This window comes from Osmerus eperlanus, chromosome 4 (assembly GCF_963692335.1).
Source record: "Osmerus eperlanus chromosome 4, fOsmEpe2.1, whole genome shotgun sequence".
Taxonomy (NCBI): Eukaryota; Metazoa; Chordata; class Actinopteri; order Osmeriformes; family Osmeridae; genus Osmerus; species Osmerus eperlanus.
Genome location: NC_085021.1, coordinates 12,701,307 through 12,716,319, shown reverse-complemented (window position 1 = coordinate 12,716,319; position 15,013 = coordinate 12,701,307). Strand labels below are relative to the sequence as shown.

The window sequence follows — 15,013 nt, the reverse complement described above, 5'->3', positions numbered from 1 at the left end:
GTGTATGTGCATTTGGCTCTGTCCTCATTTGTCTTCGTTCCATTGAATGGTTCCTGCTTGTGGATGACGACCAGAGCTTTGGTGTTCCTGCAGTGTTGGGGATGAGCGTTGGTGTTCCTGCAGAGTGTTGGGGATGAGTGTTGGTGTTCCTGCAGAGTGTTGGGGATGAGTGTTGGGGTTCCTGCAGAGTGTTGGGGCTGAGTGTTGGGGTTCCTGCAGAGTGTTGGGGCTGAGTGTTGGTGTTCCTGCAGAGTGTTGGGGATGAGTGTTGGTGTTCCTGCAGAGTGTTGGGGATGAGTGTTGGTGTTCCTGCAGGGTGTTGAGGATGAGTGTTGGGGTTCCTGCAGAGTGTTGGGGCTGAGTGTTGGGGTTCCTGCAGAGTGTTGGGGATGAGTGTTGGGGTTCCTGCAGAGTGTTGGGGCTGAGTGTTGGTGTTCCTGCAGAGTGTTGGGGATGAGTGTTGGTGTTCCTGCAGAGTGTTGGGGCTGAGTGTTGGTGTTCCTGCAGAGTGTTGGGGATGAGTGTTGGTGTTCCTGCAGAGTGTTGGGGATGAGTGTTGGTTTTCCTGCAGAGTGCTGGGGCTGAGTGTTGGGGTTCCTGCAGAGTGTTGGGGATGAGTGTTGGTGTTCCTGCAGAGTGTTGGGGATGAGTGTTGGTGCTCCTGCAGAGTGTTGGGGGTGAGTGTGGGAATGCTTGTGTAATGGAGAAGCAGAGTTGTGGAGAGAGCAGTGAACTTGTGTTATCTTTGTGTTTATGGCCTGTATGAAGTCTTCTCTCTACTAGCTGTTTCGTACCACATAAAACATGTTCCTGGGACTGTTGGACAACAGTAATGGCTGTGAGCCCAGTTAAAGGGCAGGACAGGGAGGAAGGAGGTCATGTTGTACCAAGGTGACACATCACTGACCCTGCTTATGATGTCATCGGCTGAACATGTGACAATGAAGGCACAGATCACTTACATTACAGCCCAGGTCAGCCTATTAACAATTTATCCGCCAGTGATTGCCAGCTTTGTGCCGGCATTTTTGCTCTCCCTCCGAGTCTCCTGGCCCACAATAATTCAGCTGACTAGGGGGTTGTCTTCAGGAGTCGAGGAGTGTGTGTGTTTCCATGACGACCGGCAGCAGCTGTGTGAGGCTTAGTAAGAGCCAGACACTGTGTCAGGGCTCTGGTGTGGCTCTGGCCAGTGACAAGTTGACCTAGGATTAATCCCATGATGCATCCCCAGGGTGTGGAGAACACATGCAGAGCCCACCACTGTAGCTTGACTTGTCACACTGCTGTCGTCCTATGGTGCACCATCCTGCCATCACTCCTGGTGAAGCTGCTCCTGCTTCTCCATTATCCTTTTCAGGGGGAGGGGGTTACATCCAAATTGTGGAGGCTCTCTGAGAAACATGTTTCTCCACTCCCCTCTCGTATTGGAGGGGGAGGAGCCCTCCCAAAATGGTGAGAACGACCTTGGAGACGAGACTGCGGTTGTGCTGGCAGATTGGACCACACCTTACCACACTGCACCACACTATACACCCACATTCCTGTTCCAACAGTCACAGTGATTAGTCTGGCCATCCACAGCAGTAATTACCTATAGCTTGGTTTATAGTGCACTTAGGGCACCATGGGTCCTCCATCAGGACCCAACTCACTTCCTCTTGTCTTGGCTCCATGGTTTGAGAAATTAGATGTCAAGATAATGACGAGGTTTTGTGTCTGAATTCTTAGGTTGCCATTTAAGACTCAACGTGAACTATTGCATTTTTTTAAGACAGTGTGTATGTGTGTTAGTGTGTCTGTGTGACTGTCTATGCATGTTTTGAGGATTGGGAGGGGGCTCGCAACCGTTGGGCTGGTGGTGTCTCAGGGCTGAGGATCCAGCTGGAAAGTGTTGTCATAGTAGCGGCCATCCTGTGTCCTTCATTGAACTTTCACTCAGATTATCCAGTCTTCTGTCTGTAGGAAAGCACAAGGACCCTGTGTGCGTGTGTCTGTGTGTGTCTGTATGTGCGTTGCTATGGTCTTTTATCTATGTGTGCGTGTGTGTGTGCTTATGTAGGCTTGGGCAGCCAGTCAGAAAGCGTTAGGGGCTCTCGTCAGTGAAGCATGCATGTTGTGTCTATAAGAAACAGAACTTCAGCATCAGACTAGAAGCATTACACATTTTCTCACCGTCTCGGCTCTAAAAGTAGCATAGCGGTGTATTGTGTGTGTGTCTGTGGTGTGAAAGAGAGACGCAAAGGTTGTCGTCTGCTTTGTGTTTCAGCCAGCAGGATGTTTAACAGCTCTTACCCTGCTCCTCCTTTAGGAGGCAGGCCCGTTTTCACCCTCGCTTCTGTCTCCTGCTGTAAAAGCCTTCCTCACTTCAAACGCTTCCAGGAGCCGCAAGGTATTACTGCTCCTGCTGGAGCGCTGTGTCTGTAGTCCCCCCTCTCTCTCTCTCTCTCTCTCTCTCTCTCTCTCTCTCTCTCTCTCTCTCTCTCTCTCTCTCTCTCTCTCTCTCTCTCTCTCTCTCTCTCTCTCTCTCTCTCTCTCTCTCTCTCTCTCTCTCTCTCTCTCTCTCTCTCTCCCATCTCCTCTGTAGTCCTCTCTCTCTCTCTCTCTCTCTCTCCCATCTCCTCTGTAGTCCTCTCTCTCTCTCTCCCATCTCCTCTGTAGTCCCTCTCTCTCTCTCCCATCTCCTATCTAGTCACCTCTGTCTCTCTCCCATCTCCTCTGTAGTCCTCTCTCTCTCCCATCTCCTCTGTAGTCCCCTCTCTCTCCCCATCTCCTCTGTAGTCCCCTCTGTCTCTCCCCCATCTCCTCTCAGCTCTGGGAAGGATGAGGGATGGATTCCAGCGGCGAGTAACGGGATATTTAACGAACCTAAGGAGCCTCTCTCCCGCAGGCCGGTGTGTGTGTCTGTGGTGTGTTTCACACACATAGTTGGGGAGAAATGGGAGATGAATAGGCACTGCAGAATGCTGCCCATCCCCACCAGCGGTGGGGGGCATTTTAATATCTACTGTAAAGCTGGCAACTCTGCACAACAGTAGGACTCACACACATAGGTCTGAATGGGCTAGGAAGGAGAGTACAATGTGCTTTAGTTAGGCTTTTTTTAAACATACTCATTGGTTATATTCTGTTTATAAGCAAGGGATTATATTTATCTTTCATTTACTGTAAAGAGGTGATTCCTGGGTCATGTTGATGTTTCTATGTAAGAGGCTTGTTAATGGTTCCCATTGTCTGTTTTTGCAACAATGGAAGAAGGAAACAGTACAGAGGTTATTATTCAAATAAGTTTCTACCATATTGACCACAGGATGACTGCTAAATGTTGTGAGATGTGACTGTGCTCTAGTTATACAACGCCATTTCAGCTTTACTCCTCTCTGAGTCTATCTTACAAACCTTTGCTTAGGGTTCCAAACGAAGCCCCCCTGTCTCCACCCCCCCTCCCCATACACACACACACACACACACACACACACCAACACACACACACACAACCACAAGCCCAGCCTGGCTCCCAGGTGAGAGGCTGTTGCAGGTGACAGGTGTGACAGGGAGGCAGAGCTGCCACAGGTGTGCAGAACATGATACCTGGACTGTCTAGGCAGAATGACATCATTTCTTTCCCAGTATTTCCATAAAAATTCTACATGGGACTATAATGTGGTGAGCGATCATGTGTAACAGTATATGACAGCTCCTATTTAGAAAGTGGTTATTAGAATTACCCCAGCTGGGCCACTGCTTTAACTGTAATATACATTCACTGTCGGGGGGCCCAAATAATATGATAATATCCACCCCCCTGTTCTCTTCAAGCCTGTTAGAATCAGTCAAAGCCTGCATGGTCGGTGGCTTATTTTAGCACATATTATCCTTGTGATAGATGGGAGTAAGTGTGTGCAAAAGAGTGTCTTAAGAATAAAATTAAACATTTGCACATGGAAACTGTCTGCATTGTGTATGCTCATTCATTACAGTCTCACAGTTGCCCCAGCCTAAGCCCTATCCCTGCCCCAGCCCCATCCACATCCCCTGCCCCTGCCTAGCCCTATCCCTGCCCCTGCCTAGCCCTATCCCTGCCCCAGCCTAGCCCTATCCCTGCCCCTGCCTAGCCCTATCCCTGCCCCTGCCTAGCCCTATCCCTGCCCCTGCCTATCCCTATCCCTGCCCCTGCCTAGCCCTATCCCTGCCCCTGCCTAGCCCTATCCCTGCCCCTGCCTAGCCCTATCCCTGCCCCTGCCTAGCCCTATCCCTGCCCCTGCCTAGCCCTATCCCTGCCCCAGCCCCATCCACATCTCCTGCCCCAGCCGCTGTTCTAGTTTCAGTCCCAGCCCTAGTCCCAACACTGTAACTCTACAGGGGGAGACATTGATGCCATTAGGGAGGAAATGGTATTCTTTATGACTCTGTCTACTCTACACCTGGCTTCTATAACAGACCTTGCCTTCTGTGTGTGAATGTGTGTGTGTGTGTATATGTTGCTTGAGCTGAAATTAACTTATTATATCTCCTTCAAACATCAGGAGAGACATTTCATAATGTGACAGATTAACCCTGGATATATTTTCAGCCTTCTCTCAAAATTAGTTGATCCCGAAAGAGGAGCAGTTTAGCTGAGATCCGCCATTTTGGAGACTTCGCTAACTTTGACATTTAAAGACCCGAGGACATTTGAAACAACTCTGACGTCAAACTAACAGAAAAAGGCTATGGTAATGTTGAGTGTGCACTGACCTTTCTGACAGTGTGTGTATGTTGGGAAGAATCCAGTGTGTAGCAGAACACCACAGCAGCATTAGAAAACCATCAGAGAGCCCCTCCCCCTTCTTTCCAATCCACCAATCCTGTCTCAACACCCACACCTCTCCTATTACTTCCATCTAACCTGGCCCAAACTGGAGTGGACTGGACAGGGCGTCAGTCTGAACATGCATCTACGTAACATGGTCCCCCACAGGGCCAGTTAGACTGTCAACAGACTGAGGGACGCTCCCCTCCACATGCTGACACCCGTCCGGCCTGCCCTGGAACAGGGAGGACCTCCTATCCAAACCAAACAGCCCCCCATCCCTCCCTCACCACCCATCACCGAGCTATGCCACATAGGTGTCTCTCTAAGTATTCTCATCGTAGAATCACCATATCAGCAGCCTTGGTACAATACATCAGAAAACAGTAGACCATTTATTACTGTGTGAGACATCTCCCTTGCTTCTCCTTCTCTGTACCACACACACACACACACACACAGAGACAAACACACACACTCACCACATACACAGTCACATGCTATGAAGGGGCCAGGGTTGATACAGTGGTTCTTTAAATGCCACTTCCTCCTGCAGATGTGTTGATGGTGTGCATGTGTATGTATTTGTACTGGTACTTACCCACAGTGCAACCTGTCTGTGAGACACACATGGATTTTTAAATGCAATTTTGTGGCTGGGAGAATTGCTCTTAGGTTGACTATGAAGAATTGTAAGTGTAGGGTTCATGTTTTATTTGGGCTCTTGGGTACACAGAGTTGGTTTAGTCGGGCTGTGTATTTGGTGTCAGTAGAATGTCATTGTGGTAGCAGAGGGAGTTCTTGAAAGGGCTGTCAAATGGTGAAGTAGGAGAGGAGCGTTGACAGTGTTAACATAGTGTTAAGGAGTTTGTGGTCTCAGCTACAGTTGAATGTCTGAAGGCATGAAGGAGCAGGCACCCAGAAGAGGGTCTGTGCTTTTGTGTGTGGTTGTGCTTGTGTATGAAGGTTTTTAGGTGACTGTGCTTAATTTCACTTTCAGGCTATCCTTTGTAATTGAAATCATCAATCAATCAATCAATCACGATGTCACCTGGGTGGACTCGTTAAATGCTTCTGTTAGTCACAGCGATTAATTGATCAGGCCAATCAATATATGATAACGTAATCAATACCTTTCCTCTTCAAGGATGCTTAGTCAGTAACAGGGGCATCCATCTTAAATCCAACAGATCAATCCTCATTATATTCCACTGAAAGATCACAGACAGCAAATTATAGGCCACGTTCTGTTTTTAGAGAGCGACTTGTTTGTTGGGCAGTGATGACTCATGTGTCGGTCACTGGGGGAGACTGGGACAGTGGAAAGGGTGCGGTGGAATATTTTCCAACAGCTAAGCTGTAATTCCCCAGGACCTCACAGGTGCTTGTGTGTTGTCTGTGTGTGCATGCATTTGTGTGTGTGTGTGTGTGTGATGTTTCTCTCGCTCCCTCCCTCCCTCCCTCCTTCCATACTATCTCTCTGTGGGACCAGCTCCAACTCCAGGGTTCTGGTCCTGTGTCTGAAATGGTTTGTGGAGTTGTAACATTTAGCAGTGAAAGGCTTCATTGAGAGCTGCTTGGCAAACTCCTGTAGTCTCTGGGACAGTTGGCTAGCTTTTCCACAGGCAAGTGTGTCCTCCTCCTGTCTTCCTGTTTGGGCTGGGGCCTAATTGCTATTCTGAGGAGCTTGTCAAGCCCAAGGCTGGGGCACTGTGTTGTACTGTACGGTACCGCTAGCTCTTCATGGTGCCTTATAAAAGTCCTCTTGTGACTGCCGTAGGTTATGGTGTGTCTATACTGTATGTGGGGGGGGGGGGGGGGGGGGGTAGGCAGTGACATGGCGGATGGCTGTTATCAAGCAATCATCTGACTTCTGTTTGTTACATCTGAGGGTTGTTTCCATACGCGCTCCCTGTGACCCCCAGCCCTCTGTTATGATATGACTGTGTAGTTGGTCCGGTGTAACGACCTTCAGTTTGAGGCCTATTCCTTCTCTGACCTTGTCCTCTCATGTTCACCCCATGGTAAGCACACTCAATCAGCCGGGTATTTTTAGACTGGGTCCCTGAGACAGAGTCCTCTGCATGGCCTTTTGTGTGAGAGTGTGATTAGACAGTAGAGTTTCGGGGTGTGAAAGTGAAAATAGTCGGTGTGGCAGTGTCCGTGACCTACCTGCAAGATCACCATTGCATGGTACATTTGTGTGTTGCCACAGTGATGCCCTATTTCTTGGTCTCCCCAGAGTAAAGCTATCTAGACCTTGCTCTAGCATCGCTTCTTTTAGCCTGCCCTCCACAGGGAGTATGTGACTCTGATATCTACTTGTCAGGCCTTGTTTATGCCCATAGTCCTCCTCATCAGTGACAGGGTATCATTTGGAGAAGGAAAGCAGACAGACCTATTTAAAAGTTACTTAAAATTCTGAACTTCAGTACCACTGATAGTCTTCATTTCCTGTTGAAAGTGCAACTTCTCTCTTTTTCTAATATTTTACTCATTTCCCTCTGTTTTCCCATATTCTCTTTCTTTGATCTCTTTTTATCACCTCTTTTCCTTGCCTCTCATCTGCGGTTGACTCGCTCACATTCTCTCATTCACTCACTGACTTTCTTTCTTTCTCCCTCTCTCTCTAATTTTGCTCCCTCTCATCCCACAAATCCAGGGTTCCTAATCTCAGGGAGCTGGTGAAATACTCCTACTTAGTCTGTGAACCATGTTGGTTACCCTGCTGTGCCCACTGACCTGATTTAGGGCCAGAGGAAGGGAGGGGTGAGGAAAGGAGGGGAGAGGAGGGGACGGGCCTGACAGAATGACTCACCACTCCCTCCCCCTTCTGGAGCCTGCTTTGGAAGCCATGATACCATGAAAGCTTTAGGCAGTCCTTTCCTAGAGAACCACATGGCTGCCATCAGGGTTCAACACAGAGAGGCTCTACCAGTCGGAATAGGAGGCGGTACACAAAGCTGTAAGGGGAGAAATGCATGCACGTGGTCTACACTTGTAATCTTGGACCAGCAGCTGCTACAGTACATGTGATCGGATGTGCTGATGATTTGCGTGTACGCATAAGCCCTGGGGTAAACTGGCAGCATCGCCCCAATCCCTGAAGTCAGCTTCAGCACATTGAGATATCAGCTGATAGTCATTCAGGAGAGTGGGCTCATTATGCAGGATCTTTAACAGCTGTTCTCTGTCCTATTCTGGAATGTTATCATTTGTGATAACCCCTCACCACCATAGATACAGTTATATTGATGCATGTTACTGAATATTTCCTGACTATCCAGCTGAGTTGTATCACAGAGATGTTGTAGATGTCATCGAGGATCACCAGCCTGCTTGTGGCAGTAGTGAGCATCCTGACTGGGTTTGATCTCCATCTCTGGTTTTCATATTTCTCTCTCTGAGGCCCAGTAGTTTCCCAATATTCCTCTGAGTGTGTGTGTGTGTGCGTTTGTGTGTGTGTTTACAGCTGTATTCTCCTCTTTGCGTCTCTGAGTGTAATTCCATGGGTTTTCACGAGGGCCATGAATGAGAGGCAGATAAAGGTGAGGGTGCTCGTTACTGTCGCCCTCTCTCAGGAAGGAGAGACAGAGGAGGGGAGGAGGAGAATAACAAGTGATGGGGACAAAGGGGCTGCTCTCAAACCGTGGGAGGTCTGACGTGTGAGAGAGACTCCTGGGGAGATAAGAGGATACAGGATGGTACCGCAATACATTTACATTACATTTAGTCATTTAGCAGACGCTCTTATCCAGAGCGACTTACAGTAAGTACAGGGACATTCCCCCTGAGGCAAGTGGGGTGAAGTGCCTTGCCTAAGGACACAGCGTCAATTGACACGGCCGGGAATCGAACTGGCAACCTTCAGATTACTAGCCCGACTCCCTAACCGCTCAGCCACCTGACTCCCCCGCAATAGTAGGTCTCTCCCTCTCCTTTTTTCCTCCCTCTCTGTCTTTATCCATTTATCTTTCTCTTTGCCCCCCACTTGTATTTCTCACTTTGTCTTTATCGGTAATGCTAGGTAAAACATGGCACTAAGTGGATGGCCTTCTGTATGTATCAGTGGGGTGTAGCTGTATACAGTGAAGATAAGATTGGATCTCAGGGCGCTGTGACCTGCCAGTGGATCTGGAGCAGCCTGGGGCTGCAGATCGATGGCCATTATAAATCAAACGGCCATTAGATGAAAGACCTGCTCTGATTCTGTCTCACTGTGTCAGGATAACTGACAGTCGAGGCCAGATCAATACTGCAAGGGGTCAGACACGAAGATGGGGGGAGTAGAGAGAGAGACGGATAGAGAGAGTGTGGAAAGGTAAAGACAGAGTTAATATCATATTGATAGAGAGGGGAAAAGCAACATAAAGACCCTGGTCCTGCAAGGTAGGGAGTGATGGGGTGAGGGGATTCTGGGGTCCAGGGAGTACTGGCTGACTGATGAGTCTGTGGCGTGTCTGAGTGATCCATCTCCCAGAAAGCACTGGGACAGGAAGACTTTACTCAGGGGGTGATGGGTAATAAACGATTTTAAAGGGTCGCCCCAGGACTGACACTGATTGACAGCTGTGTGCATACGTGCGTGCATGTCTGTGAAGGAGGACGGATGAATAGAAAGATACAGAGAATGCACAGTGGGCTATATGTGTGCAGCCATGACTCCATGGTCGTGTACAAGATTGGTGGCAGGGTTGTCACAAAAATAGTCTGAGATTAGTGAGCAGTTCCCTCGTAAATTGTTGAAGGGAATCAAATACAGACACATACAGTACATTCAGTACACACACACAGACACACACACATTTAAGTAGTTATGCAGTCATTCAGATTCCAGGTTTTGGTGTTGCTGCTTCTTTCCTGGACAGCTGACTCAACAGGTCACCAAGGTTACAAGATCTAGGGTGCGATGGGGTGCTAACATTCCACCCCATAATAAAAATAGTCTTCAAAATAAGATATTCCCTGTTTGATAACATACATTTTTAATCTAATTGTTTTGGCCACAGTTGGGGGTGATAAGATTAACACTGCAAAATGATGACGCATTTTAGTCGAGCCTGCTATCAAGAAAGAATGACGAATGAGATTAGGGAAATTCATGTTTTGTCATTGCTTCCTGCAGAGGTGTAGTCTCTCTCTCTTTCATACGTGCTCACTAACACACCTACACACACAGCTACACAGACACCTACACACACATCAGCTGGGCCTAGAGTTAGTCACGTAGAGCAGGTTTGGCAAGTGCGCAGACAGGTGCAGTTGGTGTTTACCTGACAATAGGTACATAAGCAGGACAGAGCTTTAAAGAGTTCAGGTGTGTGTGTGTAGGGAGTGGGCAATAGGAGTTAGGACTCTCTCTCTCTCTCTCTCTCTCTCTCTCTTCCTTTCTCAATCCTCCGGAGACGGTTGGGAGGATTATTTCTTTGTTGGGAAAGGCGTGTTGGATTTTCCTGTTTATATGTGGACAGGACTTTCATCAATTTACAAAATACGGAGCAGGTAACTTTGTTTTATTCTTGTTGACTAATATCTTTACATTCTATTAAAATATATCTTCTGAACAGATCTAGAAAGTTTTAGGTGTGTTTTAAATTGTGTGTGTGGTTTCTTAGTTCCTTTATGGGTGTGGGAATGAGGTTGTTAGCGGCTGCGTTCGTCAGGTTGTGTAGAGTTGCGACTCTCTCTGGTTCCTCTCTACTCTGGGCGAGTTCCTGTTAACTGTTAGCTTGTTTGATCTGTCTGGTAGCCATGCTGACAGTTTCCATAGGTTACAGACCTCTATACCTTTCTCACTATGGTCTTTCTTTGATTGCTCTCTCAGACTGTTTGTCTTTCCCAGGAGTGACCCGAGTCAGGTCAGAAAGTTCCTTGTTGGGCTGTTCTGTCAGTTGTTAGGGGCTTAACCTTCCTGTCTGTTTTACGACTGCCCCATAACAGCCATAACGGATATATGGATGTATGGCTGGAGCCATCTTGAGTCATGTCCTGCAGGACGGACAGAGAATCATATAGTCAATATGTTGTCTGCTGGGCAGAACATTGATTTATCTGTCTGAATGCAGGAACTGTTACTGTATGTCTTATGGAAATCTGAATGTGAAATAAAGCCCCTGTAAACATTTTATCATTTACTCTTATCAGCATTTTACTGGTGCAACTCTGATCCTACTAAATGTGCAGTTGGCAAATCTCTCTCTCCCTCTCTTTATGGAGGAGCTGGTGAGAGAGCCCGTGGTGGTGCCTTATGGATCAGCCAGTATAACGGGCCTCATTACTGGTAGTGGGGAGCCTGCTGTGTCTCACTAGCCTGGAGCACATCTCAACCACACCAAATTAGAGTCCGTCACACTCCTCTGGGTCTCCATGCAATTTCCACTGTAATCCTTCAGAGATGTGCCCCTCCTGTCCACAAGCCTGCAGGAGATAGCTGTGTGTGTGTCTGTGTGTGTGTGTGTGTCTGTGTGTGTCTAGTTTACAGGGACATTATCAAAGTTGACTGCAGGGTTATCTCTTTTCTCTAATGGGGCACCACATCAGATAAGCACCATCCTAACACAGAGTGAGAGAGCACTGAGAACAAAGACAGAGAGACTACACTCACACTCACACGCACAAGCTTCATCTCCATCCTTTACCCTGTGCTTACATTGTTGTGATTACACACATTGCACTCTACTTCCCTTGACTGGTTCTCTAAGATCTACTGTATACGGACTGACAGATCTCCGACAGATCCCTACTGGAATGTAATAGCTAAAGGCCTCATTTTCCCATAATGCATCCGTTTGGGTCTTTTTCTAATTGGTGCATGTGGTCGACGAGTCTAGCCTCCTGAGGGAATGCACGACAGACGAAACACTAAACAATACATTTTGTCTCACAGTGGGAGGAACAACAATAAAGAGATTATATACAGACATACTGGAGAATGTCTCAGACACATACACATACATTCAAACAGAGCACGCATACAAACACTCAGTGTAAGAGCAGGCAGACAGACTCAGTGCAGCAGAAGCCTGTCCTCTGGCCCCTGGCCTGCAGCAGAAGCCTGTCCTCTGGCCCCTGGCCTGCAGCAGAAGCCTGTCCTCTGGCCCCATGTCAGTCTCAGGATCGATCCAGGCCGCAGCTCTCCGCTTCCTACGCATGCCTGTCTGATACGAACACTGAGGCTGAGGGCTGAAGGTCGTTCCTCGCCTACTGTTACACACACACTCCACTTAGGTGGGCTGGGACTGCGCTAGGGTGATGCGGCACGAAAATGTCAGAACTGTGTGTGTGCTAGTATGAGTATGCGTATTCATATTGTGTTTCCCTCTGTCTCTCCTTAGACCACCCTGCCTCCTCTCTGCAGTATCAGTGTGGGTCTGTTGACTTCCTGTGTTCACCGCGACTGGGGAAGAAGGCCACTCCCTCTAGACCATGTCACGGCCGCCCTGTAGCCAAGCCCCGCCCCCAGCCCCAGACCACAACCATTTCCAAGGCACCAGCCGCACAGAAACCCCAAGGTACAGTATAGCCCTGCCCTGAAGGTACAGACACAGTGTCTAAGACACCCTGCTGTCCCACTCAGTTGGCAATCATATAGGTATAACCATCTGTCTTTTACCCATTCTTACTTCAATCCCCTTTACTGAGCATATTATTCTTTAGACACTATAGTCATGTTAGCACCATGTCTCAACTAAGTTCCAGTAACATGCTACCTGGATTATGATGATTAAGCACTACTGTAAGCATATAAAAATCACACACTAAAGCCCACGCACATGCACATGAACATACAAATGCACATGCACAGAGAGGAAGGAAGCAGTTGTGACAAACATACCTGCTTCCTGATTTCCACCAGTACTAGAGCATACTACAACCTGATAAGCCTGTCACATGCAGTCGTTTTCCATTGAGGGTGTGAGTGGACAGTTAGTGCAAAGTGTGTGTTAGGATAGTTCTGCCATTTGCTTGTCAGGGTGTTTCTTTTTATCTTACTCTGAAACCACAGTGACTTACACATGCTCCGCTCAGCATCCTGTTCTGCAAGCAGGAAGTGATTCGGTCCCTTTCAGCTCAGTCCGGACTCAGATCAGTCGTGCTCGGCTGCACTCTTCAGGGATCTGCTTTTGGTCTGTAGCCCTCCGTGGTTGTTTTTGTTACGGGAGTTTGGTAGAGGAGGCAGAGGCAGCACACTCAGGCTCAGGAATGGAGCCTTTCTCCATTGGATCTCTCCGGATTACTTGACAAAGAACTGGTTCCTCGGTTACACCGGTGACTTGATCTCGTATCTCTCTCTCCTTCTCTTCTTTCATCCATTCCTCCCTCTTTCTGCTCCTGCACCTTCAGTTCCCCCTAAGCCCCCCCACCTGCTAGCCCTCGGACAAGACAAGAAGCCCAAAAGGATTCCCCCGGCCCCCTCCAGACCACTGCCGGCACCCCCACCTCCGCCCAAACCCAAGCCGAGCCAGACCCACCCGGTCCTGGGCATCCAGAAAGAGGCCCAGAAAGTGGGGCTGCTCATCGAAAGGTTTGAGAACTCCAGGTAATGTATGGCAGAGGATTCCTCTTGTGCTCTCGCTCAGTTAGTTAATCAGCTTCATGTTTTGTTCCGCAAGTTGTGTGTGTATGTAGGGGTATGTGTATGTGTGGCGGGATACTGTTTGAGAAGTGAAGTTATGACAGGTGCTTATGCTTCGCTAAGTCATTATGTTTTAGTTTCTAGAAGTTTGTCAGAAGTACCCGATGCTGTCTGAGTGTGTGTTGCTCTAAACAATCTCATCTCTTACACTTCCTAGTTCCCTTTGTGTGAATGTGTGGCTGGATAGTGTGGCTCTTGTTAGCATACTATATTCATGTATTGCATCTTATCCATTGTACTATACCAGTAGCTCTACATTATATTAATAGCAGACCACAAAGCATGTCAGTGATCCAGGGCATCAGACGATGTTTCAGACAGTGTGTCTGTGTTTTCTTAGGGTTCCCATCATAGGTGTCCCTGGGAGGAACCAGCTTCACCTGTGTCTGAGCATGGACGCCACTTCTGAGGCCACACCCCCCTCCGGCCCTGACCCCTCCACTCACGCCCCCTCAGAGCCAGCAGGAGCAAAGGACCCTGGGGAACGGTCACCTGCTGACAAACTGCCACTTAGCTCCTCAAAGCAGACTGATGAGGTCACAGAGGTGACGGAACTCTCGCGCTTGGCCTTGTTACGCATTGACGGCCCTGACGACGGTGCCCTTGACCACTGTACTGAGGGTAACATCCACAACCACGCTGTCGGTAGCCATGGCAATGCGGAGCAGGAGGATGGCTCCTCCTATGAGCTCCAGGACAATCAGGACTTGCATTCCACTGAGCAGAATGGGAAGATTCCTAACCGGGACAGCGGCATCGACAGCCCGTCATGCACCGTCGAGGGGGAGGTGTTTCCCAACGAGGACGCCATTGATGAGGAGGATCGCTACGACAGCGTCACGGAAACCGAGAGCGTGTCCTGCGTCACACTGGGCAACAAGCGGGACTCGACGCAGGACGAGGACAGCGACCTGGATGAAGGGAGCAGTGGAGAGGCAGACGGAGGGGACAAGGCAGACACACTCACAGAGGCCAGCAAGGTGAGCAGCCCACCGTCACACCTCTCTTCCCCCCCTCTCATCTCATCAACTGCTCTTCACCCCAAACTATTCTCTAAAACTGATTTTAACAAGCTGCAGCTTAAGACAGATTTGATCAGGTTTAGACAGGAACTAACCAACCGATGTATCTATTTTGATCAAAGGCTGATGTTCAGAAAGTAAATACATGCTCTAAATGCACACCATTTGACAGTTTCAGTCTGAGTTGGTTACTAAGTGTGTGAACTCAGTAGGCTGGAATAGGACCCTGACAGCTGCTTAAACACAAACCACACAATCTCTGCAACAGACAGAAACCTCTCTCATCCAAGCTACTGTTTCTCATGACTTTTGTCCTTGACACTGACCATCGATCTCCAGCCACACCACAATCCCAGAAGTGAGATTGAGCTGCTTGAGGTGTACATGATCTGACAACCTGGCACCGGAAGAAAATACATTGTTGGAAACTCTCAAGTGTTAGTCAGAGATTGACAAAGAGAATTGGGATCTGAAAAGAAATATTGAAAATGTGTTTGAGAACATGAGCAGGATACACTCTGTACCTTCATTAGGCACCACATTAGGCACCACACCGTACCCTCCCTG

General features: G+C 48.5%; 1 protein-coding gene across 2 annotated transcripts in view; it reads left to right on the top strand.

Moving 5' to 3' along the window:
* The window catches only part of fgd (faciogenital dysplasia), a 40,816-nt gene that overhangs the window by 13,261 nt on the left and 12,542 nt on the right, over nt 1-15,013 (top strand). For both annotated transcript variants that reach the window (XM_062459188.1, XM_062459187.1), the window contains exons 2-4: nt 12,124-12,300; nt 13,133-13,328; nt 13,765-14,404. In XM_062459188.1, coding sequence (XP_062315172.1) covers nt 12,124-12,300; nt 13,133-13,328; nt 13,765-14,404 — 1,013 coding nt within the window. The remainder of the gene's footprint in view (nt 1-12,123; nt 12,301-13,132; nt 13,329-13,764; nt 14,405-15,013) is intronic.